This window comes from Myotis brandtii, unplaced genomic scaffold (assembly GCF_000412655.1).
Source record: "Myotis brandtii unplaced genomic scaffold, ASM41265v1 scaffold316, whole genome shotgun sequence".
Classification (NCBI taxonomy): Eukaryota; Metazoa; Chordata; class Mammalia; order Chiroptera; family Vespertilionidae; genus Myotis; species Myotis brandtii.
Window position 1 is genome coordinate 1,563,190 of NW_005362116.1, and position 26,551 is coordinate 1,589,740.

General features: G+C 47.0%; 1 protein-coding gene across 1 annotated transcript in view; it reads left to right on the plus strand.

Moving 5' to 3' along the window:
• The window catches only part of LOC102261892 (voltage-dependent calcium channel subunit alpha-2/delta-3-like), a gene marked incomplete at its 3' end in the record, with an annotated part of 535,527 nt that overhangs the window by 503,297 nt on the left and 5,679 nt on the right, over positions 1–26,551 (plus strand). Inside the window, exon 11 of the mRNA XM_005870310.2 lies at positions 22,408–22,497. Coding sequence (XP_005870372.2) covers positions 22,408–22,497 — 90 coding nt within the window. The remainder of the gene's footprint in view (positions 1–22,407; positions 22,498–26,551) is intronic.

Genomic DNA, 26,551 nt, shown 5'->3' on the forward strand with positions numbered 1-26,551 from the left:
GGATCAACCAGGACAGGTTATATCACCCCAAACGTCTCCTGGGAAGAGGAAAGATGAGAGCTGGGGTTCAGCAAGGAATATGACTCTTTCTCTACGCAAATAATAAACTAAATAGGGAGGAAAATGTGGAAGGAGAGGAGTATGGTAACACGTGAATAAAGATGCGGACGTGATTCTTTGAGGGGCAGAAAGGGACACTGAGGGACCTGAAGGGACCGGGTATATGAAAGGATGTAAAGAACTGGACTGATGCAAATGACTGATGCAAACTTCCTCTGGTATAGATGGTAATAAATGAATACGTGATGGTGCTGATTTCACTAGTGGGTGACTTGCATATTCATGGGTCAACAGGACAGATCGCTTCTAACATTAAAATATCTGTTGCCATGATTATAACTAGATTTGGGTTCATAAAAGCAGTTTCAGAAACAGGTAGGATGCGTTCAACAACATTTACATTTTATCCTGCTAAATCAGAATAAGGCTCATTTAATCTATTGAAACACTTACAAAAAAAGCCCCCAATCTGTTTCAGGCCTGAACTGCAGCACTGTTAATTAGGAAGACTGCATTCGTTTGCAATGAGCTCGTAACGACTTTTGAAAATCTCTGAAGGTTTATAGAAAAGCTATTACCAGTGTTGTGGGGAAAAGGTCACTGCCTTGAAGCTTTGAAAAATGACTTTAGACATTTACTAAAGATCCATGTGCAGGAAGAAAGGAGAGGACCACCTGCTGGAGGCCAGGACCCCCCCCCTCAGATCTTCACATATCATTTTACAGGCTCTCATTTTACAGGAATATGAGCCAAGATCCTCCCCCTCCACACACACACCCTCGGGGAATTACTCAGGATCTGCAGGGAAAGAGGGGTCTTATATTCACAAGTAAATAAAAGTCAGGAAGTTGCCAGCTTGAAAACAGATTCAAAGATTCATTTTTGAAAACAAGGGATGTTTAAGAAAAGGAGGATTCATATTATTTGTATGAAGAAGTGTGATGTTGAAAGTCTGTGATGGAGGCATGATGGTCGTTCAGGAGAGGGAAATAGTAAGCATATGCTTATTAATGTAAAAAAAAATTCAAACCTGTAAAAAATTTTTGTGAGTTTATTTAAGCCAGACTGTCGACGATTGCCTGATAGCAGAATCTCAAGGTGTTAAGATAATGTTCTGGAGAATGGTGATTTTTTCACCTTGTTTTATATAATCATAGGAGTAGATATAAGTGGGTTACATAAAATCCATTGGTGATAAATTAGGGAGATGGGAGAAAGCAAAGGGGGTGGGCAGGGGAGGAAACCTCTGGGATTGGATAAAAAGTAAAATGGACGCAGACACCAGGCGGGTGAGGGCATAAATGGGAGTGGGGGGGGGGGATAAGGACACATATGTAATAACTTAATCAATAAAGAAAAAAAGAGTAAAATGATAGACACACACTTCTTTTACATAGGTGGGTTCAGGAGAGTTAACAGTCAACAATTAACAAGATAACTAACAATGAGGGAATTTGTGGTCTGGGCCCTGAGGCCATTTAGTGTATCCTGAGGGGTCCAGAAAAAGGGAAGTTAAAAGTTACCCTGACATTCCACAGGTATGATATCTTAGATACAAAAAGACAGCAGGCTCAGTAAAGATCAAAGTTGGTCTTTGTCAGGGAAGATACTGGCCTAAGACATGAGTGCATTATAAACTGCTTTTTTAATGAAAAGGTTTTATTTTTCAGACCATCCTTTGTAGTTACTTTAGGTCTTTTGAGTTTGCAAGGCCATCACACATGCTTTACCTGAGTTAGTCAGGTTAGCTTGTGGCCCTTTTTTGTCCCCATGCTTTACTTAGTTGAGTTTTTAACTTGAGGAGTAAGTGTCCTCAAGGTCTGTTGATTGGAGAGCCACCATCCACAGGATACTCTTTCCAGTGGCCTGAGCTCCCTTACAAGATGCATCCTTGTCATCTGTGGGTATTGGGCCGCCCTACATCCATTGTCCCCTTTTGTAGAACCCTTAGTTTGAAATGTCAGGGCCATACGCTGAGAAGTCAAGGTCTTGTTTTCTCCTTCATAAAAGAGGTTGATGAGACTTTGTGTCCAGCACTCTGAGAATTCGGGGCAGGGCAGAGTTCTTGGAGGCACGTTCATTGTAGTGTGGTCCCTGAGTGCACCTGGCACCTGATTCTCCCCATTGATTCTAAAAGCTGTCTGATGGCCAGCGACACCAAATTAGTTTCTGTTGCTTGCAACCAAAGAATGCGGACACACTGGCAAATGAACTTTTTAGTAAGTTGGAACTGTATGCACAATTTCCACTTCAAGTATGTTGCTGCCCTTTGCATAGCTTCTCTGATGGGAGAGAGATGAGTTCCAGCTTCCTGCTTCTAAATCTTAGTGTGTGTACATGAGTGTGGCTCCTGAATAATGTGAGACTCGGGCCTCTCACGGGCCAAATCTAGAGGCCGCTGCTAAGGAATATGGAATGTATCAATGCCTCACGCTGTATGCTCTTTAAGATCTCCGAGAAATTCTCGCCAGGGGGTTCATTGGCAGACTTCACTGACTTGAATTTCTCTGAGATCTTAAAAATCATACAGCGTGAGCCATGCTGCTAGTAATTCGCTAGGGCTGCCTAACAAAGTACCACACACTGGGCGGCCTAAAACAGCAGGAATTTATTGCCTAAAGTGACGGAGGCTAGAAGTCTGAAATCAGAGTGTCCGCAGGGTCGTGCTCCCCCTGAAACCTGTAGGGGAATCTGTCCTTGCCTCTTCCTAGTCTTTGGTAGTTTGCTGGCAACCTTCAGCATTCCTTAGCTTGTAGCTCCATCACTTCCATCTGTCTTCGCATGCTGCTCTCCCTGTGTTTCTGTCTTTCTTCACATGGCATCTTCTTCTAAGGTGTCTTAGTCCATTCAGGCTGCTATAACAAAAAGACCATAGACCAGAGGGCTTAAACAGCAGACATTTATTCTCACAGGTGTGGAGGCTGCGAAGTTCAAGATCAAGGTGCCAGCAGTGGTGTCTGGCCAGAGCCCACTTCCTTGAGTAATCGAAGGCCATCTGTGGGAAAGGCATGAGGGAGTCTCTGGAGTCTCTTCTCTAAGGCTCTGCCCTCATAACCTGAACATTTCCCAAAGGCCCCACCTCCAATATCATCACACTGGGAATTAAGTTTCAACATATGAATTTTGAGGAGACGCAAACATTCAATCTTTAGCCTAAGAAATACCAGTTATATTGAATTAGGGGGCCACCTTACTCCAGTATGACCTCATCATAATCTAACTAATGAGATCTGCAGGAACCTTGCAAGTAAAGTCACATGCAGAGATACCAGGGATTAGAATGTCAACATATCTTTTTGATTCACAATTCAAGCCTTAACACTGGCTGAAACCCATACTCCTGTGGCAATGATAAGAAGTTTTAAGGCCCTCCCCATGTACCTTGTACCAGCGTGGACTCACCTTCTAAGCTTATTCAGTATCAGCCACTGTCATTCATACTAGAGGGTCATGGGCTGCCTTTCGGATATACTATGGTCTTTTCAGCTCTTCTCTGCCTGGCATACGCCTTCTCTTCCTTAGGGAGACATCCTTGATCACCCAACTCAAGGTAGCCCATGTTCCCTAGTTCACGCTTTCCCACCAGACCCACTCTACAGAACTCTCATCACAAGTTATTTTATTTTTAAATTTGTCTTGTCCCTCTCTTGCCCCCACCAAATAGGGCACAAGTTCCACGAGGCCAGAGGCCTTGCCTAATTCTCCCAGCATCTATAATAGATACTCAATAAACATATGTAAAGATCCCAAGAAAGTGTGTGTTAGCCCTTTATTTGAACAATGTGAATTTTAGTGTCTGTTAGAGTCAGCTAAGTGAATTGCCATGGAGTAAGAACTGATTGGCAGTCGTGTATCAAGTACCAACAACAAAGTAAAGGGGAAATTTACTTTGTTGTTGAATATGTGAAATTTTATTCCAGCTCACTTAAATGACTTTGTTTTCCAAGATGCCTTTCCTTTGAAACTGATGGTCCTTTGATAGTAGATAAAAGTGCACTTTAATTCTGAAATGAGAACCGAGTCCAGCCAATTTCTCCAGCCTTGGAAACAGTCCTCCTTGTCTTGATTTTTAAGGCAGAACAATAACATAAAACTATGAGAAGGGGGCTTATCATGTTGTCTAGAATCAGTTGCTCTTCTCACTTGACCATGTCATACAGACCCCCCTCTCCCTTTACATAGTTTCCATTCACTGGTCACATAACAGCAACCAGTGCATTCTCCTTATGAGCTCCTTTTATGCTTGCGGAGTGCTGGAGAGCAGCATTTCTGGGCTGCAGGAGTCAGGCTGGTACACGGAGGTGCAGTGGTCCACAGAGGAAGCCTCACTAAGCCCAGGACTCTGAGGCACATGAAGAGAGTCGCATTCACAGAGGCCTCCTCTGCCCCATGCTGCCTGCACTGTGGTCCCGCAGACACAGCCCTGCACAGCGCAAATGGGAGACTGGATTCCTGGGGCCTGAACCTGAGAAGCCACAGCCTGGACCGTTCGCTTCACCCCCTCCCCCACCTCTCTTTGCCTCAACTCTGAGCATAAAAGGCTAAAGTGAACACAATTGCTTGGTCTCTACATCCTTTAAAACAAAAGGCACCTGCCTCCCAGTTCCTCCATGGACCTTTGCTTCACGCTCGCGTGCGCTTTGCTCTAATACCATTCAGACTTTAACTCCCTGGCATGGGTTTTTGGAAACAGCATGTTTAGTTTGCCTTCGAAGTGAACTTAAAATTCTTTCCCATGTGGACCCGACCAGTATGGTTCAGTGGTTGAGTGTTGCCCTGTGAACCAGAAAGTCACAGTTCAGGGTGTGCAGAAGGCAGCCGATCAATGATTCTGTCTCATCATGTATGTTTCATCTCTCTTTCCCTCTCCCTTCCTCTCTGAAATCAATAAAAATACATTTAAAAAATATTTCCCATTTTAGTCCTTGCAACCAGAGGAGCAAAGTGGACAAAAATCCAATTTTAAGGTTGTCACTAAAATGATATTTTATTATTGCCATTGAGATTAAACATTGGAGAAGTTCCAGGGCAGAGTAATTTGGGGCTGTACAGTGGGCATGCTCACCTCTCCATGGATTTCTTTCTCCCTGGCACCTGCTGAGGGCCCCAAATTCATCAGTGCACTCAACAGCTGCTCCAGGAGCACAGCACGGCAGGCTCTTATTGTGGAATGGCTCCTGGCATGTGGCTATTTTCCTTTGGACTCTCTGCATCATAGTAGTCCCCTTAGATCCCCCAGGCACATACCCCGAATGGTTTAGAATTTCCATAACACCACTGCATACCTATCAGAATGCCCCCCAAAATTCTGCTAGTGTTAAATGCTGGCGAGGATGCAGAGCAACTGGATCTCTCATAGGTTGTTGGTGGGAACATGAAATGGTGTGGCCACTCTGGAAAACAGTTTGACAATGGTTTGTAAGTTGAAACTACACTTACTACATGACCCAGCAATCCTACGTGTGGATATCTAGCCCAGAAAAATAAAAACATGCCCATAAAATAACCGGTATGAGCATGCTCATAAGAGTTTTCATTGTAATTGCCCAAACTGGAAACAACCCACATATCCTTCAGCTGATGAATGAATAAATAGATGGTGGTATATCCATTCAGTGGTGTTAACAGGAAAAGACCTATTGATGTATGGGACAATGTATAGGATAGATGTAAGGCCGTTATGCTGGTGGAAAGAAATCATAAAAGGCTGCATACTGTATAGTTCCATTTATATGACAGTCTCAAAATAAAATCAAAGCAATAGAGAATGATCAGTGCGTCCAGGGGTAGGAGATGGTGAGGAGGTGGGTATAAATGGGAAGGTAGTACAGGGGATTTCTGATTGTGGTGGTGGTTACACCAAAATACACATGTGATAAAATTCCATAAAACCATACATCAATAAAATAATGTGTGTGAAAACTGGTGAAATCCAAATAATTTCTGTAGTTTAATTGATAGTATTATTCCACTCTGAATTTCTTGGTTTTGATAATTATACTAATATATATATTGTCATTGGGGGAAGCTGGATAAAGGGTATCAAAACTCTGTTACTAATTTTGGAACTTCTCTATGAGTCTACAATTACTAGTAAAAAGGGTTTAACAATTCCCTTAATAGCAGCAAATAATTTCTGACTATTTACTAGTGTCTGTTGTCTCAGTACTGTACATCTATAATCTCTTTTGACCTTCGCAACCATCATATCTGATGTATTCTGTGTTCCCCATTTTATTGGTGAGGAGAACCCCAATATCATATATGTGATAAAGAGTAATAATAGGGCTAGGATTTCAACACCAGTGGCCAGGTTCCAGAATCTGTGCATTTAACTACTATGAGGTCCTTTCTCCTGAACCAAGCTCTCTGATGCAGATACCAGTGTAGACCACCCCTGCTGGGGATCTCAATGGTGTTGCTGAAAGATGTGGCTTCCGTCTTTGCTGCTTACTTACAATGAACATGGCTCTTGCAAGTTTAAAAGTGTCATGGCTCAAATTTTTTTACACAATAAAGTAACAAGAATGAATAAAAAGAATGCATAATCTCATATAGACATGTGTTATCAGAGACTCCCTGGCAATGGACATGGATTGCTTGGAGTAGGGGGCGAAGCACTGTGGGGAGGTGCAAGGAACTGTTGACTTTGAGGCTATTGAGTTGTGATCTGGACTCTGATACTTTCTGGTGACTTTGGGCAATTTACTTAACCTTTTTGGTCTGTTTTCTTATCAACAGAACAGGGACTTTTGTCCCCCGACTGAGCAATTGAAAGGGTGTTATGGACTGAATTGCCCCCCCCCCCCCCCCCCCCAATACATATGTTGAAGCCTTAACTCCCATCTGCAAGCTAAGCAGAGGGGCCTTAGGAGAAACCAACCCTGATCACCCATTGCTCTTTGGACTTGCAACTTCCAAGCCTGTGAGAAAATACATTTTTGTTATTGAAGCCACCAAGAGGGTGGTATTTTGTTGTGGCAGCCTCCCACATGTGTTCTTTTCCCATCACCAAGCAATTCTCCAATTCTCAGCTGTCTCCCCAACTCCCTTCTGATACTGTCTACCTACATGTGTCAGATCCCACAGGTTAAGGGATCAGTCCCACAAGACTGTACTCCTACCCGCTTCAGACACCAATTTCAAGTCCAGGTTTTCACCTGTGCTGCTGATGGATTGGATATACAAGGGAGGCTCCATGGCCCCCTCCTCAGATCTGATTACTTTGCCAGAGGGGCTTCTAGAACTCGCAGAAACAGTTCTCTGGGTTTGCACCCTCCACGTGTTCACATGTCCACCTCCACGAGTTCACCAACTTGGAAGCTCTCCAAACCCTGTCCGTTTGTGTTTTATTGAGGATTCCTTAAGTAGGCATCACTGATTAAATCCTTGACCACTGGTGACTGAGCTCAATCTCTAGGCCCTCTCCCTTCCCTGGAGGTCTTGTGAAGGGCAGCTGCTGAAAGTTCCAACCCCCTGCTCTTGGTTGGTTTCCCTGGCAACCAGCCCCCACATCCTTTGGTGCTTTCCATTATTCACCTCATTAACATAAACTCAGGTGTGGTGGAAGGGGGCTTGTTATGGAAATAACAAAAACACATTCCTTTCACTTTGTAGCTCTTAACATTTAGGACATCCCAAGAGTTTTAGGAGATCTCTGCCAGAAATGAGGATGGATGAAGACCAAATATGTATTTCTTGTCATAAATTACAATACCACACAGTCCTAGCAAACACATACAGGATCTGAACATATTAGAAAAGTAGAAAGTGCTACTTGTATATCAAGTGACAAGAGTGTCTGTGGCAATCTAGCATCCAATCACATTCCTTAGAAAGAGCAAGTGCCTCTCTTTTTCTATTGGCCACAGGAGTGTTTCTCAAATACGTATTTGAGGAAACAGTAGCTCCATGACAAGATGTTAATAGATGTCCTGGTGGGAGCAGGGAGGGTGAGAAATGACAGATTAAACACGTCTGCTGCATTAATAACCCTTGAGAGTTTTCCCTCGGAGTTGAGCACTGGTGAGTGAGCTCAATCTGCAGGCCTGAGCAAAGTGTGAACACAGCCATGCTGGACTGAAATCTGTGTTAAACTTGTACTGTGGGCAGAGTGTCTGTGAACGGGGACTGCATAGAGTTGAGCTGGGTGGGCATGGCATTCCAAGAGTGGGGATTGCATAGAGTTGAGCTGGGGTTGTGGGTTATATACCATTTCTAATTGTTGACCATTTCTCAGATTGTATTTCTGTCCCATGAAGTTCCTTGAAAGATCTTTGATAAGCAGGGTTTAAATGACTCCCTCGCTTCTCTGCCTTTCATTTTATGTCCCACTTCTGCAATGACTTCCCTCACGGACAGCATCTCCTTAGCCAGGGCTCTTTTGTCTTTATCCTCAAGATCCTCAGGATGCCACTTAGACTCTAATCATTCAGCAGTGAAGTCATCTTTCTTCTAAAGGGCTGACCAGAAGAGCCATTTTATTAATTTAGTATGTCTGCTCTTGTGCTCAAATGAGACATTCCCATCAAATTAGGAACATGGAATGATGAGGCCTGGGGCACATGGGTATTCAGTCTCCTCTCTAACTGGGTACCAAGGAATGTCTGCACATTTGGACAAGAATTACCAGCTCAGGGAAGGCAGTGTTTCAGACCTGGGGCTCCCTTGAAAGTGACATTCAGATCTTGGCAGGATGCAGAGGGAGAAGACTGGAAAAAAGAAATGTGGTGCCTATTGCAGACTTCCTACTTAAATCATGTGGCGTTTTCTTTGTTAAATGAATCCAGGAAGGACTATATTTAAAGGATGAGATTTAAAGAAACTGTGCTGGTGCCTTTATTGTCTCATCCCAGGCTTGACCTCCCTCGTTCCCTCCCCATACTCTTCTTAGGGCCCCAGAGGGAGGGACATGGGACTCAGAGTGGGACAGCCAGGGGACTGACCAGGTGGCTTCCAGGGGAAGGAGAATTTCTTCTGCACTGGCCAGGTATTTCCCGGTCAGGCGGCCTTTGCTCTAGGTAGGCTGCAAGGCCCTTTGCCTCCAGATTGGTTCAGGAAACTCTTTCTGGGACGCTTCCTGGATGGCCATCACATGAATCATTGTTCTGGTGACTCATAAGCATAGCCCACCCGGAACCAGAAGTAGCCTGAAGACCCTGAGCAACGAAGGAAAATGCCAAATAGACTTTGTGAAGGTGAAGTTGGGGAGTGGAGAAAGGGGGCTCAGGGAGGGTCTGAACCCCACACAGTGGACCTACTCCAGCTCCTGCCTTTGTTAGATTTAGAAGGAACATTATCCAGATGTCAGATAATTAGCACATTTTGCTATTTTTCTCTGCATGATGAAACTAATGATTTTCTTTCTAAAGTTCCTTTACTTTCAATTAGAGGTGAGTAGAGATGTGTTAATTAAACTCATGAAACCTCCTGCCTACCAGGCTGAGCAGCAGATCCCCCCCAGGGTCCTGGGAACATTCCCTAACAATTGGGGAAGACAGCCAGCTGTGGGAAGGAAAAGGCCCGCTAATTAGTTTGAGGATGCCTGGTGGCTGATCACGTGTGGGAACCTGGTTTCTGAGGGAGCTGGAATGACTGGGATCACTGTAGCAGGTATAACTGGACAGTAGTCCTTGCCCTCCTCAGACCAGCGGTCTGTGTGCTGACGAAGGGCCCCTGAGTCCCAGGGGGCTGGGAACAAAGAGAGGGTCTCAGTGAAGCACTGTGACTGTAGACTGCCTCTGTGGCCAGACATGAAGAAGAGCAGCACAGGGAACCTGCAGGTGGATACGGATAAGAAACATCATGAGACTATGGCACACAGTAAGGGGATCAAAGGAGCAGACCTTAGCACTGTTGATATTTAGCTGATCTGTGACTTTGCATCATTAAGACCTTTCACAATATCCATTCTGTTTATTAATTTGCAGTTTCACCTGCCAGGCGTACTGCACATTTATTTATAAGGAGGCATTTTCCTCAGCAAAACAACTTGGGTATTCCACAGAAGTTTATCTTTATTCTTACAAGGTAGTTCATTTAAAATGTTTCCTTTGTTCATGGGTCATACAGTTCCTTCTTGGAGAGAGTGCTGCTGTTCTGTTCACCTTGCCAGTGAAGCCTGATTTTCCTTGACTGGGAGCACGCACACATGTTGTCTCTAAGGCTTGCTGTTGATTTCATGTCCCGTGATTGAAAATTCACCTGTTAATTTCCTGTGGATTGTTGCTGTTTTGCTTGGTAGCATGTGAATGGCCCTAGGGTTCTGTCCCTCTGTTCTGTGAGGTCCATGTCCCACCTGCTTCTGACCTGGAAGTCTATGTGATGAACCCCACAACCTGCTATTCCATCTCAGCTGAATCTTTGTCATCCTTAAACAATCATTCTAGCTAATAATTTTGTTGAACACAAACCCTCAATGTGGCCTACAAGTTCCTGCCTCGTCTGGTTTCTTCCTGGCTCTCCGGATCCATGTTTCTTTTCCCTTTTCATGCTCTGGCCCTAGGGACCCTATTAAACTTATTTGTGTGTGCTCTGTTTCCTCCTGCCACAGGGCCTTGGCACATGCTATTTCTCCACAATTCTCATTCCCCATCCCTCTTGACTTTGTAATTCCTGGGCCCTCCCTTAGTGCTCCTATTGTGTACCACCAAAGTACCACAAGCCTTCCTGGATGGCACTTGTTAGTCTTGTGTATCGGTGTGCTGGTCGATTGTGGTCTGTCTCCCCTGGTGGTATGGGAATTCTGTGGGCAGAGACCAGATTTCCTTTTGTTTCATTGATTAAGTATAGTATTCGACATCAGATTGATTCTTAATGAATGAATACAAGTCAGCAGGCTGAGGATAGTGGGATAAAGGTGCACCATCAGAAAGGGAAGGAGAGACCTTGGTAGTGAAGCTGTGGGGTAAATACAGTCAGACTGGCTCATTCAGCACAGATGGGATTGGAGCGAATGGATGCCCTTGGAGGCCCCTTCCTCTCCTGAGCCAGGGAATTTGAATTCTCGTTATGGCCCTGGCCTGGCACAGAGACTGCCTTAGTAGAACACACACCTCCGGCCTCTATCATCAAATTCTTCTAACTCCAACTTTCTTTCCCTTACCGTCCTTGGAGTAAATTCCCGAGCTGTGTCTGGAAAGTACTTCCTCAGCTTATGTCCTTGTCCTTTTGCCCATCACGTAATCGGGATAGAATTCCCACCACATTGTATGCCCTTCATGAGCTGCTCAGACTGTTCTTTACTCCTCTGCCCCTCCATTGGCCCCTCTTTGCTCTTTCTTCTGTCCTTCCTGCTTGTTTCCCAGGTGTGTACCCAAGGGAAACACAGAGGCTGCAGAGTGTGAGTGGTTAAGAAGGGGGCTTGTGTTGGGCTCGTAGAAAAATGGCCAATTCTAGGTCAGGGGTGGAAAAGGAGCAAGATGAGCCTGGAACATCGTGCCCGTTGTGACCGCAGGAAGCTGCTGATCACTGACTGTAAAAGGACGTGGGTGCCAACCTGAGGAGAACAGGCTCCCACCGGCCACAAGTGAGCAACAAATTGAAGCACAAAATATGTGCTAGAGTTCATGCTGACACTAAAACAATGAAGCAGGGAAATGAGAAGTTCATGATGATGCTAAAAAAAAGAGAGGAAGCCCCTTCCTCTTATGGACCAAGTTTTACATTTAAAACCAGTAAACAAACCAAGAGCAGCAAGCATTTACCCAACTTTCCTCTGCAAATGGTTCCTCAGGTAACTAAATAGTGTAAGAGGAGAAGCTCCCATTTCTAGAAATTTCTGGGCATTTTTAATCTAATAAATAGGGGTGATACAATAATATGTCATTCCCAATGAATTAGTGAACCTAGGCACTGAAGACCAGTGGCTGCCAGAATCACAAGGAGACTACCAGACATTAGTCTGAAGGGAGTAAGAGCAACATCAATGAAGTGCATGTCAAATGGATACCTGCCTGCCTTTCTGCCCACCTGCAGACAGACATGCATAAGCGGTCAAAACCGAATCTGATCAATTTACTAAAATATAGGGCCCAGAGGGACATGTTAAATGTCACCCAAAGAATGCAATTAGAAAAATTCAAATTCTGGGGCATTCTTCATGACAACTTTGTTACTTCAACAAAAAATTATAAGTAAAATAATGGCAAAGGAAGTCTAGAATGAGAGACTTAAGTGAACCCTCAACCAATCACAATGCATGGACATTATTTGAATCCTGTTCAGACGGTGTGACTGTGATTGACACAAGTGAAGCGTATACTGTGCATTTGTTTGTTAAAAGTCTTTCTCTTTCAGAGACATATTATATTGTCATAGTCACAGATTAAATAAGATGATGCCTGGGATGTGCTTCAAGATAATCCGGTTGAAGGTGTATTAATTACCTATTGTGTGTGACAAATTACCCCTCCCCCCACTCCCCACCTCCCAGCTTAATAGCTTATTACACAACATCTATCATTTCGCACAGTTTCTGAGGGAGAGAATGGTGGGGAGTGCCTTAGCTAGGTGGTTCCGGCTCAGGGTCACACACAGGCTTCACTGAGGATGTTGGCCAAGGGCTGCAGCACCTGCAGGCTGGCCTAGGATGGAAGAACTGCTTCTGGGCTCATTCATGTGGCTGCTGGCAAGAAATCTCAGTTCCCTGATAGCAGTTGGTTAGAAGCTTAGGCTTCTCTACATGGGCACCTCCTAACAAAGCAGTTGGCTTCCCATAGAGCGAACTATCCAGCAGAGATAAGCAGAGCAGCCACGATGGAAAACCAGAGTCATTTACCACCTAATCTTGCACGTGGCATACCATCACTTCGGCTGTGTTCTCTTGGTCACAGAGCCAGCCCTGGCGCCGTGTGGGTGTGGATGGCAGGTGGTGAGGGTCAGGGAGGCCAGCTTGGAGAGAGCTACCACGACGGAGATGGAAGTAGGTAGTGGTGGGATATCACTAAAACAAGATTCGCCATGAATTGGTCATGGAAATTTTCTATAACAAAATGTGTTTTTTGGGGGAAAACCACAAAATAAATACTTCAGAGACCCAATGCTTAGATTTAAGCCCCCACTCCACCATTCGTTAGCGGTAAGCACTGGTCAGTGAGGCAAACCCACTGAACCTGTTTCCTCATTTATAACATGAGGGTAGTGAGGGCGCCGTGCCTCCCGGGTGGTTGTAAGGCTTGAAGGAGACACCAGTCAGGAGTCTCAAGCCAAAGTGGGATGTAGAAAGCACCCAATAAATATTAGTTGTCAGCAGTGTTATTCTCTCTTTTGTCCCCATCTCTCTCTTTTTGCTAAGCCTCAATCCATCCCAGGACCACCGATTTTTTGGAAACACTTTCCTCTAACTTTTTAGATGCATATTATGATGTTCCTTGAGAAAGGCACCATTCATTTGTCTCCTTACCATGCATGTTCCCCCCTCAACATGCTGCAGAGTAAAGCACGTGCTGTGTGTGTGTGTGTGTGTGTGTGTGTGTGTGTGTGTGTGTGTGTGTGTGTGTGTGTGTGTGTGTGTGTGTGTGTGACACGTCTGTGTGATGTCTTTGCTGCTCAGGCCGTCAGCACAGCTCTCTGAGAATGTGGACTAAGTCCGTGGAAGGCGGCACCTCTCCCACAAGCTCTGTATAGGTTGACTGAGCCATAGTTCTTGTCTGTCCAGCATCCGATCCCTCCTCTGTCCATAGAAATTCACTTGGTGAAGGTCATGTAACACTTAGCCAGGTTCTTGCCATCAACCTCAAGTTCAGAAATTTGCATGGTCCAGGCCTGAGTCACCCAAGGACCTCCTCTCTGGCCACCTGGTTGATTCAGACCCAGACATAAAATCCAAGCTCTGCTAGTCTCAGAACTTTTTTGATAAAAATTTTGCCGAAATTGGTCTGGTATAGAGCTGACAGATTTAGAAAAACAAAAAATAAACAAGCAGGTAGTGTACCCAATTAACTTTGAATTTTAGATAAACAGTAAATAAAATTTTAGTAGACTATGTGTTGTTTATCTGAAATTCAAACTCAATTGGGTGTCCTGTATTTTGTCTGGTGACTCCTACTCTGACCACCAGGCAGACTAGTCCAGGAACATATAAGACCTGTGACGTGGGCAGCTGTGTGGTCAGGAGCCTGCTGATGGAATGCAGGACACACAGAACCAGGAGCTCAACAGAGGACCCAGCCTGCGAGCACCTTGGAGTTCCTGGTTCCTGCCTATATTTCTAGTCTCTCCATATGACTTTCCTTTTGTTATATGTAGAAGTGTGTGTGTGTGTGTGGGAGGGGGGGGCAGGGAGGCTGTTTTTGTTTTTAAAATTTTGATTTGGATACTTTAATAGGCTAAAAAAAACAACCTAGTGCTATTGCTGCCCTATTAATAAGACCTAACCTTTACTAATTTGCTGGACTATGTCTGAACGTCATTAAATTGTCACAGTAACTCTACGTGATATAAATACAGAAATATTGACCCAATAGTTTCCCTTCTATGAAGCTGTTATATTGATATTAGTCTACATATGCACTACAACCCTCTGATGTGTGTACAAAGATGTTTATTGTAGGAATGCTTGAAAAAAATAATACTCTGAAAACCTAAATTTTCATCAGTGGGGGACTGGTTAAATAAATGTTGATATACGCCTAAAAATGTCACAGCGTTCTATAGGGTATTTGCTTATTTACAGACTTGAATGAGCATGGAAGAAATTTAGACAATTAAGGCTAATACACATATATAATTAACTTGGCAAAAATACAGAGGTCAGTAAAATAAATACATGTTAATTAAATACAAGATTTATAAATCGATATGAATCTTACAAGTGATCATACAGAAGAAGTTGTACTTTTGTTGTTTTGGGACACACCTTTGCCAAGCTGTCATGGAAATAAATGCGGCCTCCCCTCAATGGGCCACTGTAGAGTGGGTCAGAGCAAATCCATCAACCCCCTGGACAGACTCCGGATGTGTGTCCTCAGCACCCCACGCCTTCCTCGCTGGGCTGTAGCTTTGCGTTTGGTGTGAAGGCCGTCACCCTGACTGTGAGGGGATGGTGTGATGAAGATGAGCCTGCCTGGCACTCTCCCTGGACGCTCACTCTAAGGCCATGGTCAGCAAACTGCGGCTCGCGAGCGATATGCGGCTCTTTGGCCCCTTGAGTGTGGCTCTTCCTAAGCCTTAGGAGTACCCTAATGAAGTTAATAACAGTGTACCTACCCATATAAAGTTTAAAAAATGTGGCTCTCAAAAGAAATTTCAATCGTTGTACTGTTGATATTTGGCTTTGTTGACTAATGAGTTTGCCGACCACTGCTCTAAGGTCACATCGCTTGTGAGTCCAGGCTTCCACGGAGCTCGGAGCCTCATTGGGAAAGGACTGGCACCGTGACTTCTGTCTGCTCTCGCACACTGCAGCCGATGAAAGCATTCTTCTTCCAAGAAACGCATTTGAATCCAATGAAGATTTTCATAAAGTTTATAACAGATGAACTTGGACGTTGGGAATTGTCAGAAAGACGTGAAGGGTGAGGCCTGCTGTTTGCACACATGCCCTCGCGCCCAGCCTGGACACAAAGCAGATGCTTCCGTAGCATCAGTCTCTCAGAGATTCATTGAGCTGCTCCCTCAGACACCGGACAGGGAGGACAACGAGCTAATGCGAAGTGGCAGCGAGTCCCTGGGACCCAGCCTTGCCCCCGAGGAGCGAGGAACCAACGGACCGCTTTGGTGGAGGCACGCCCTCGCGCGCAGCCTGGACACAAAGCAGATACTTCTGTAGCATCAGTTGAGCCGCTCCCTCAGACACTGGACAGGGAGGACACTGGGCTAATGCGAAGTGGCAGGGAGTCCCTGAGACTCAGCCTTGCCCCATGAGGAGCGAGGAACCAACGGACCGCTTTGGTGGAGGCATCTGTTCCGCTGTTGATATTTCCCGATTGGAGAGAATCGCCAATCCCGGGCTCAATCACCATCACACATGGCCCAATTAGTGTTCTTGCCGTGGAAATGAGCTTGTGGCTAATCTGACTACCTGGTATGAAATAACACTCATTGTTCACTTCCAGGAGATCGATCTCCTCTCTAATTTGGCATTTGCATTAAACAGCTGCTACCCTCAGACACTTCAATTTGTTCTAGACGACATGAAGGAGAGACGGGGACTGGCGCAGACGAGGCCCCACCCGTGTCTGCACTTTCTCCCCTAAATTGCAAACATCTGGGCTGCCTCTTGAGCACCAGCTTTCTCGGGCCATTCTGTTTTCATGTTTGAGAAGCACCGTGTCGCTGTCTGCTTTCCCCACTGGAATCAAATGAGAATCAGATTCACCGGAGCCCAGGCTTTGAGGTGGCAACATCCCTAGATGGGTGCCTGTCCTGAAAACTGTATTAACTGGGCATCGCCCTCGGTCGCTATTCAGTGTGCATGAAATAGGCAGTAAAATCCAGCCAGGGAATTGCTCAGACTAGACTGGAGCCTGAGGAGTCCTCCCAGGGTTGGGGCTGGGAAGGTATTGCCAGGAGGAATGATATGAGAACCCGAGTCCATATTTATATTAAATCACCTGTGGTCTAGTATCCCAGGCAGGCCAGAAGACAGGGGCGCACACCCTCTGCGCCTCTGGCCAATGGTTTCTGCTGTTCGGGTTTGTGCTCAGTGGCAGTGGACTGATCACAGGCTGACTGAGAGATTCCAGTGAGGAATTTGACGTCAGAATGAGGTGGACATGACCATCGGGACACTGAATTAACTGGTGTAAGCGGGATCCCCGTTTTAGGAGAAGGCAAGTGATGCCATGTGTGTTACTGACAGAGCTGAACACTGGAGAGCCTCGACAGGGCGCGCTTATTCTTAGTTTGGTGCAAAGTGACCTTATACAGTCAAGCGCATTTAATGCACCCGCGTGCTGATGAACCCCAGGAGGAACGGCGGGCTCCCGGACAGAGCTCCTGTGCTCTTGTTCCACGGGGCTTCATGTACACATCACAGACTCAAAAATAAAATGATGAAGGTTTTCATGACGGTGACAGCAAAGCTTTAGACCAAGCACGGGACCTTCTGAGCATGGGATGGTGGCTTTGCACAGGACCCGACAGGCTCTGCGCCCTGCATGCTGGGCTTTATAGGAACTTTGAAGGCTGTGCCCTGGGTGCTGGGGGGCATTGCTGCTTAGAGGTTCAGATATGGGGCTCAGCACTTGGAAACGCACCTTCCACATGCTTGTCCGGCCATCATGGGCACAAATTTCACTATTCCGAGTCTCCATTTGCTTATGTATGTAAAATGGGAACATCATAGTACCTTTCTTTTGGGGAGTTAGGACTGTGAGGCAATGCAGGAAAAGCAGTGCCTGGCATGCAGCTGTCAGTGGGCCAAGCTTGCTGCCACTGGAGGACTTGGGTGGCAATGCCCGAGAGCCTTCCCAAGGCTGAGGTGCCGCAGTGCCCTCGCCCACACCTGACGGGTACAAAACCCAGGTGTGCTGGACGGGGGTCACCTGATGGGCATCACTGACAGGGGCTGTCAGCCTCCCCCCACGTCTCCCCAGGAAGGACCGCCGCTACTCCAGGGCTCCTGGATGGGGGACGGTTTCTGTCCACTTTCATGTTAATCCCCTGCTCTTAATTGGCAGGACTCAAACATTCCCTATAATTATAGAGACAGGAAAAAACATGGCTGCTGTTATCACTGTTGATTCAAGGAAATCAAATGCTGGTGAGGGAGAGGGTTATTCCAGCAGGACCCCCGGCGGCCTGGATGTTGTGCGTGTTTCGCAGAGATAAGCGGCCTGGCTGTGCGGTTGGCACCCGGGCACACAGAGCCGCGACGCTCGCGTTCTCCACCTCCCCAGGCAGTCAGCCGCCTTAATTGCTTTGGAAGCCAGGCCTTGTCCCGGGCAGCAGCATATGCTGCATGCGTGCCTGAAGCAAAGATAAAGAGCCACCCTCCTCCTCCTTTATTGAAGTTTAATAATAAAATGGAACTGTCACCACTTCCAATAAATTGTTTATTTTAATTTAGAAAAATAATGAAAACTGGCCACCTTCTGGCACACAGTTGCTGAGGAGCGCCTGCCTGGCTCGGGCCGTCCCGGATCCTCTGTTCTCTGGAGCCGGCTCTGGGAGACACGCAGGTCTCGGTGTCCCTGACATCAACCACGTGCCTCTCCCCGTCTAATAAAACCTGGACCTGGAAGGACAAGATGAGTCATTTTTCAAGGTGTATTAGATTGTAAAGTTGCAAACCAGGAAGATGGCAGGGAGGAAGTTTTGTAGGATTTTTTTAAGTATTGCTTTTAGTGAATATGAAATTCAAAGTCTCCCATTTGTCTGCCATCACGGGCTTTCAGATGACTTCTCTTTTCCTGTAATACCCGTGAGAGGTTAGTCCAGCCCCCTTGCATTAGGGGAGAATGAAGGCTCCCAGGCTGATAGAGAGGGCAAGTGGCCAGTCAGGAGCTGGAATTCAGGCCAGGGCTCCCACCTGCTGCTCTGAGGCACAGCTGCTCCCGCTCTCCCACTCCCCAGCAGGAGCTGTCCCATCCCCATTTCACAGGGGGCAGTACTGAGGCCCGAGAGCCAAAGCTACATGCCTCGCGTCTGATAGCTGGTAAATGGTGTAACCGGAACTAGGATGTCTCTTGAACCCTAGTTCAGCAATTGTTTTGTTTTCCAGGGGAGTCCACGGGGTCTATGTATCAACTGCTTCCATGCAATGATTATAATATAATTGCATTAAATATAACAATTTTTAAATCTAGAGCAGCCACAACTGGGAGTAGAGGAAAGGAAATCCGTACTGATGAGGAGGCCGCAGGGCAGTCAACGGGCTTCTCCGTTCCCTTTCAGACACGGCCCTTGGAGGCATGTGGTTAGGATTCTCCAGCAATCTCTCCAGGCCGTGGTAGTGAAAGCACACCCAGGGCATGCTGGGCATGCAGTGCCTTGCTCCCTGTGTGAAAACCATAAGATGTAATGATAGTGGTTAAGAGGGGGTGGAGGAAGTGGCATAGATGAGATGAGGAGGGACATTGTAATGCAGGGAAAGCTTCAGGGAGGTACTGTCTCAGCCAAGTTTATGTGATGGTCGTGGTCATCAAGGTCCTGCCCATTAAGTGGCCCAAATCCTGCTGGATCTGGTGGGGCAAAGAAGCAAATCTGTTGGCTCACATACCTGAAAATGCTAAGCATAGCTGGGTCTAGGGCAGCGATTCTCAACCTGTGGGTCGCGACCCCTTTGGCGGTCGAACAACCCTTTCACAGGGGTCACCTAAGACCATCCTGCATATCAGATCTTTACATTATGATTCATAACAGTAGCAACATTACAGTTATGAAGTAGCAACAAAAATAATGTTATGGTTGGGTCACAACATGAGGAACTGTATTTAAAGGGCCAGAAGGTTGAGAACCACTGGTCTAGGGGCTCAGCCATGTTCTCCTGATGCCATCTTGCCCCCTCCATTGTGGGCTCTGCTCTGCTTTGCTGTTACCTTACTCAGGTGAGCTCTTCCTGGGCAGTGGCCAGATGGCTGCAGGCAGCACCAGCCTCCCTCCCTGACCTGTCATCTCAGTGGAGCACCTTCTTCCCCACATGTCAGCAGAAGCCCAGGGATTGTATCATGTGCCCATGCCTGACCTCGGCCTATGAGGTGGAATTCACAGATTGCATGCCCCCCGCGCCCCTTGATCTGGGAAGGAGGGAGGAAGGTGTTAGCCATACCTACACCACAAAAATTATGAGCGGTGGGGGAGCAGGAAAATCAGAAGAAGGGGAATGGATGCTGGACAAGCGAAAATCACACGTATCCACTGGCTACAAGCCTTAGGGTTTCCTCTGACTGACAGTTGGTCAATGGCTTGGTGAGGAGGAGGTGCTGTGTCCAGGCCAGCGCTGTCTGACAGAACTAACGATGCAATGGTAGGGATGCTCTTTCTTCCTCACTGTCCCATGCATCAGCTACTATCCACATGGGGCTATCAAGCCCTTGAAATATGGCTTGGGAGAATGAGGAGCTGAGTTTTTAATGTTAGGTCATTTTAATTGAATCTAATGTAAGGACCTCCATGTAGCTCATGGCTACCTTGGTGGACAGAGCAGCTCCTGGTGGAAGCCAATCAGGGGAGATGTTTTCCTGGAAGGCAATATGGGGTTTTGTGTAAAAGGAGAGTTGGGCCGAGGGTTTAATGCAGCCTGGAGGACCTGGGGGATGAAGCTGATTGGGTTCAGGGTATGGAGGAGGAGCAAAGGCAGCTTGGATGCGAGGGACATGGGAGAGAAAGAAGCAAAAAGAAAGTTCTTCATCTGTGAGACCATTTGGAAACCCTTAACCTAAGGAAATATTTTTTCCATCTAATATACGGACCAGATTTGTACCAGGAAAAAACAAAATCACAACTGACGTCATTACAAAAGCAAATTCCATGACATGCTGTTGCATTTTACCCCTAAGTATCCAGTAATGAAAGCAACCGTTGCCTGAAGCGCTTTCTCCACAGGACACGCAGCTACACATGGATTAAAAGGAAAACTAAGCGGGGCTGCTGTCTTATTAAAAAAACACAATACTGCGTGACCTGTGCGACTGAGCACAATGAAATGCAGTTGACAGAAATGACATCAGTGAACAGAATGAACTTGTCAAGGCAGCCTCTGGTCACTGCCGTGGGAGCGTGGGGCTGGTTAAAGAGCAGCCTCTGCAAGCGGCATGCTGGGCGTGCGTGGGTGACACTCACTAATCCTGGGTCCTCTCGGTGGCCACCCCCCACAAGTCAGGTTCCAGGTGGTTGTGCTTGGTGAGGATGGACCGATCTGTTCTGATTGCCCTGAGTCTTCTGTGGCCAGGACGCCTGGGCTTCCTTAGACCCACTTACTGCCAGGATTTGTTCCCGAGGTGCTCATGTAGGGCGTGCCACGTGCTCAGTGTCCTGCTGGGCCGTGAGCACCAGGCAGGAAGAACAGAGAAGCCCAGAGCTCGGTTCCTGGCAGTGTGGTTTTTCTGGTTCCATGGCCTTTGGCATTTCTCTCCCCCATCACTCAAGCACTTGACAATCTCCTATAGACTCGGCCACAGCTCAGACACAGGGATGAAGAAAGAGCATTCTGGAGCCAGACTGGCCAGGTGTATGCCAAGCTCATGGCCAGTACCTGACATACAAAATACTAAAGAAAAAAATCAGTAGGTGTATATCAGAAAGAAGGAGGAAATTAAAGTGGATGAAGCTGATGTGGGAGGAACCTGGGCCTGGCAACCAGGAGGTGAGTGGATTTGGGCATGGTGCTGAGCCTCAGTCTCCCCATTTGGATTGTTTTGAGGACTCAGTGACCTGGTATGTAAGAATCTAACATGGAGCCCTACCTAATTTGGCTCAGTGGATAGAGCGTCAGCCTGCGCACTGAAGGGTCCCAGGTTCGATTCTGGTCAAGGGCATGTACCTTGATTGCGGGCACATCCCCAATAGGGGGTGTGCAGGAGGCAGCTGATCGATGTTTCTCTCTCATCTATGTTTCTAACTCTCTATCCCTCTCTGTAAAAAATTATATATATATATAAATCTAACATGGAGCAGGCTTTGATAACCAGAGCTGCTCTGAACATGAGGGTGCGGTTGCTGTGAGGGCCAGGTGGGCTAGGGAACATCTTGCTTGTGGGTGTGTGAATAGCCCCAGGGTGAACTTTAAATCCAGCCTTGATTCAAGTTCAGCCTGGGTGTCATTAAAGCTGAATGGCCTTGAGGAGCCCACTGAAGCCCTAGTCCCGTGGGCCAGCAAGCCTGCAGTCCATCTCCGTGAGCAGTGGCCTGGTGTTTCCTGAGGGGGCACAGGCAGAACAGCGTCTTAGAACCATTAGCCATGACCCAGGACCCGTCTCTATGATCTGCTCAGATTCTGTGATCAGTTTCAGGGTCCTATGGCAGATGTGCATGAGTGGGTGTCACCATCTCAATGCTGATGGCATGCTTGGGGCGTTGTTGGGTACCAGGGCATGGTAAGAGAAAAAAGAAAAAAACAATCCTAGACCAGGAAATCGCCAGCAAAGGTTTCCCATGAGGCCCACCTTCCTGCCTCCTGGTGACTTCTCTGATCCGTTTTCCCAACAGACAAGGTGTGGAAGCCTTTGGGAAGAGAAGAATACCCTTCCATAGAAAATAAATGGTTTCAGAATGGGTCCGCTGGAAAGCAATGCCAGGCACCTAGTCTCTGTGGACAGGGGCTTTGGTTCAGTGGACATCACACACACTCAACATGCCCCTGGGCATGTGCTGGGCTCCCTCTTGCCCATTTTTTAGGAGCAGCAACATGTGGGGCATTTCTCATAATAGGACAGACACTAATGGGTTTTCTGCTTTCTGTTTCAGCACTTCAGGGAGCACCTGGACAAACTTTTTGCCAAAGGAATCGGGATGCTGGATATCGCTCTGAACGAGGCCTTTAACATTCTCAGCGATGTAAGCTCCTCTCGGATTTGCCTTTCTCTCGTCCAACAGACTAGATGGGATTCGTTTTAGTTGTGGACCAGCATTCTGATTAGGCCTGGCTGTCACTGAGCAGTGTCACGGTACAGGTGGGAGGATGAAGTGGCCGGCCCTGTGTGAGGTCTGGGGAACCAGGTCCAGTGGGGAGGCCAAACCAGCCCCCTGCTGGGCAGAGTTTGTGGTGCAGTCTGGTCGGACCCACCAGCCATGCTTTTGGACTCAGAAATATCTGGACACCTTATAATGCAGATTTCTCTTCACCTGAGAAACTCCATGTCTTCATAGAGTAGACCCGTGAATGTGACGATGTTCTGAGGTTTAGGGTGTGCTAAACCTCTCCTCCCCTCTATTCCAGCCCCTTGGAGATCCCCAATAAATAGTACCATAGCCCAGGTTCCAGTAAGTACTGCAGGGAAGAATTCTGTGTGATCAGCTGTGTCTCACACTTTGAACAAAGAGTGTTTTTTTCAAGTAGCACCTGCTAACATCCCAGGCAATGTGTTGGTGTTGGGCAGGTGATTTTTTTCTTTGAATCCACCTGTGTGACGCTAGAACCACATGCGACTTTTGTGTCCCCGTTGCTCTGAGAGGGTGGTGGAGAAAATGATGACTGTCTTCATCAATGCAGTTCCTGGATCATTTATTTAGATAATATGTATTGTATGCTTTATAATGTCAGACAAGATGGTAGGGAACAGAATTGGCAACTGTTTGCCTTAATTTACTTTGCATGTTAGGGCAAAGGTCAGCACATTTTGGCCCATGAGCCACATCCAGCCTGCACGTGTGATTGAAATGCAGCTATGCCCACCTGCTTGTGTATTGTCTGTGCCTCCTCACGCGCTACATCGGTAGAGCTGGTTAGTTGCACTAGGGACCACATGGCCCATAAAACCTAAAATACTTACTATGTCAGCCTTTACAGAAGATGTTTGCTGATCCCAGTTCTAGTGAGCAAAGACAGATGAGGTATGTTTCCTATGAAGAAGGATAGCACCATGGTGTGAGCATGATGGCAGTTGCTGCTTTATACAGTGAGGCCAGGGAAGGTCTCTCTGATGCGGTCATGTTGTAGGAGAGACCTGAAGGAAGTGAGGGGGCAGCCATGTGCATACGTCCAACAAGAAGCTTCCAGCAAGAGGAACAGAAATGCAAAGGCCCTGAGGCAGGGTGTTTGGCATTTTTACAATACAGGGAGGAGACCAGAACAAGTGAGGAAGAGAGATTGTGCTAGGGAATGAGATCGCGGGGTAGCAGGAGCCTGGTCATGTGGAGCGTTGCAGACCCTGGTGAGGATTTTGGCTCTCGCTCTGGTTGGGATGGAGTCATTGGGGTCTGAGCAGAGAATGGCACATTGGGTTTCAGCAGCATTTGGCTGGCTGCTGTGTTTAGAAGCAACTGTAGATGGGCAGAGACAATAGCAGGACGGCCATTAAATCATCTGGGTGACAAATAATAATGGCTTGGATCAGGGAGGCAGCAGTTGAGATGTTAAGAAGCAAAAAAATAGAAAGCACTCTTGGTATTTCAAACAGCAGGAGTTTAATTCTGAGAATTGGTTGCACTGGGATGGAAAAGCTGAGACCAAGCAGGGAATGACACAATCCACAGAAGAATGCCAGCAGGAGGCACTCCTCTCTAGGGCAGGAGGGACAACAAGAGGGGGGGACTACATCAGAGCCTCCTCATTGTGGCCGTCCAGAGGGGGCAGAACCACGAGGGAAAGGCCTGGCATGGGGAAGCTAGCGCTGGGGAGGAGACACAGCCATTGCCAGAAAACGCCACACCCTTACAGCAGAGAGAAGGGAGAAATTGCTCAGAAACCTGGCTTCTCCCTGGTGTCCTCAAGTATTCTCCTCCAGATGAACTTTGTCAAGACTGCTGGGGAGACTGGGAAACGTGGTTTTCAGGAAAAAGGCATGGGGTGAAGCTGAGAGTGAACAGGCACTAAATGGGGCGACTGCTGTGGTGAGGTGTTGCAGGAGCTGGGAGACCTGCAGAGGTTCAGGGCCTCACTGTGCTGAGCCTCCAGGCAGCTGTGTGGGGCCGGCTGGGCCAGGTTGCAGCATCCAGCCAACACTGCACAGGTCCTTTGTGGTGGTCAGTTTTGCCCAATTCCCAAACTTGACTTGTTCCTACTCAGCTACTCTGACCTCTCAAGCCAAGGGTGAGGCCTGATTCTAGACTCCCTTTTACCAATACAGCTGTTGGTACCCAGAAGGCCATTTAGGTCTCAGCAATGAGCCAATGCCACAACCAAAGAGGAGAGAAAAATAAGAAGGGAAGGTGCCACACCAGCTTCTTCAATGTAAACCAGTGCTTCTCAACCTGTGGGTCGCGACCCCTTTGGCAGTCAAACGACCCTTTCACAGGGGTCGCCTAAGACCATCCTGCATATCAGATATTTACATTATGATTCATAACAGTAGCAACATTACAGTTATGAAGTAGCAACGAAAATAATTTTATGGTTGGGTCACAACATGAGGAACTGTATTTAAAGGGCCAGAAGGTTGAGAACCACTGGTTTAAACCCAAGGCCATCCCTCCCAGTCACCCCAAGGGGCTGTCAGGTAGGGATGATTAACATTTATGCAAGCCTCGTTGTTTAGGACAGTGCACTCTGTTAACACCTTATTAATAACTTAGAAGCATACCTGGCCTGAGCAAAGGGCCAAACTACACCTTTAAGTTCTGGCTTGAATCCTGGATGGATGCCTTCTCCGGGCTTGGAGATGCGGAGCTCCGCCTCTCAGCAGGCTCTTTCTAGGAGCTAATATGGAAAGGACTTGGCACAATTGGAAAATTGGCTCCTTTTTTATCTCAAAAGCCTCATATCTGCAGGGGGAGGCTAGTTGGAGCCGGGGAGTCCCTGTTTGGAAACCTGCCTGCAGTGAACTTCTGTTCTTTTGCTCTTCGGCAGAGATGGTGCAGGAGTGAGAGTTAGAAGAGGCTCGTCCTGTGATTGGAAAATTGGCTCCCCCTTTTTTTTATTATCTCAAAAGCCTCATATCTGCAGCAGGGGGAGGCTAATTTGAGCCGGGGAGTCCCTGTTTGGAAACCTGCCTGCAGTGAACTTCTGTTCTTTTGCTCTTCGGCAGAGATGGTGCAGGAGTGAGAGTTAGAAGAGGCTCGTCCTGTAGTTATGTGTGTGGCCTCTGGAGTCAGGCAGGCTGGGCTGAGAAGCCTGATTCTGTGGCCTTGAGAAAGCTGTGCTCAGTTTCCCCTTATTTTCCTCACCTGTGAAAAGGGGACAGGCATAGACCCAGCACTGGCCTCAGGATTTGTGAGGCCCAGTGCCAAATGAAATGCAGGCCCCTTGTTGGAAAGTTATTAAGAATTTTAAGAGCATGACAGCAGTGTTAAGCCAGGTGTATCGCCCTGAACAGCTGTGCACATCACAGGCCTATGAAGTTGGTCCTGGTAGACGGAGGTTGAGAAGTCAGCATGGGGAAGCGGTGCCTGGTCCCCTCTCAGCCGTGCTGGGCTCAGTGAGCAGAGCCATCTCCGTGACTAGGGACACGAGGCTGCCTCAACTCTGCCAGGCTGCCTGTGGTTTCTAGGAGTAGCTCCCCCTCCTGATACCTTGGTCCTATTCTCTGCCCAAGGGCTCAGGAATATCCCTTCGTTATTGGTGGGGAGAGGTCCTCATCTCCACTGGTTGCTAGTGGAGTAGGCTTCTTGCAATATCCTGAGAAAAGGAATTTTCTGAGGCTAGCATTCAAGAATGAGAGATTGTAAAAAATAAAATAAAAATATTTCTGTGAATTCAAACCCCTGCGTTTCCAAGCTCCCATTTCCCTCAGTCACGCCATAAAAGAAGTCCCATTTTGCTTTCAGCAGAGCTAAAATCAAAGCCAGTATCCAGAGTTTCTGTTTCACGTCGGGGCATAGTCCAAACCAGGCTAGTTTAGTTTGTGTTTCTCACTGCGATCTATTAGTCCATTGCCTGTGGGGTCCACATGGCCATGGGTCATGGGTCTATAGAGGGAACATAGGCAGAAGCAAAGCCAAAGGGACCAAGAAC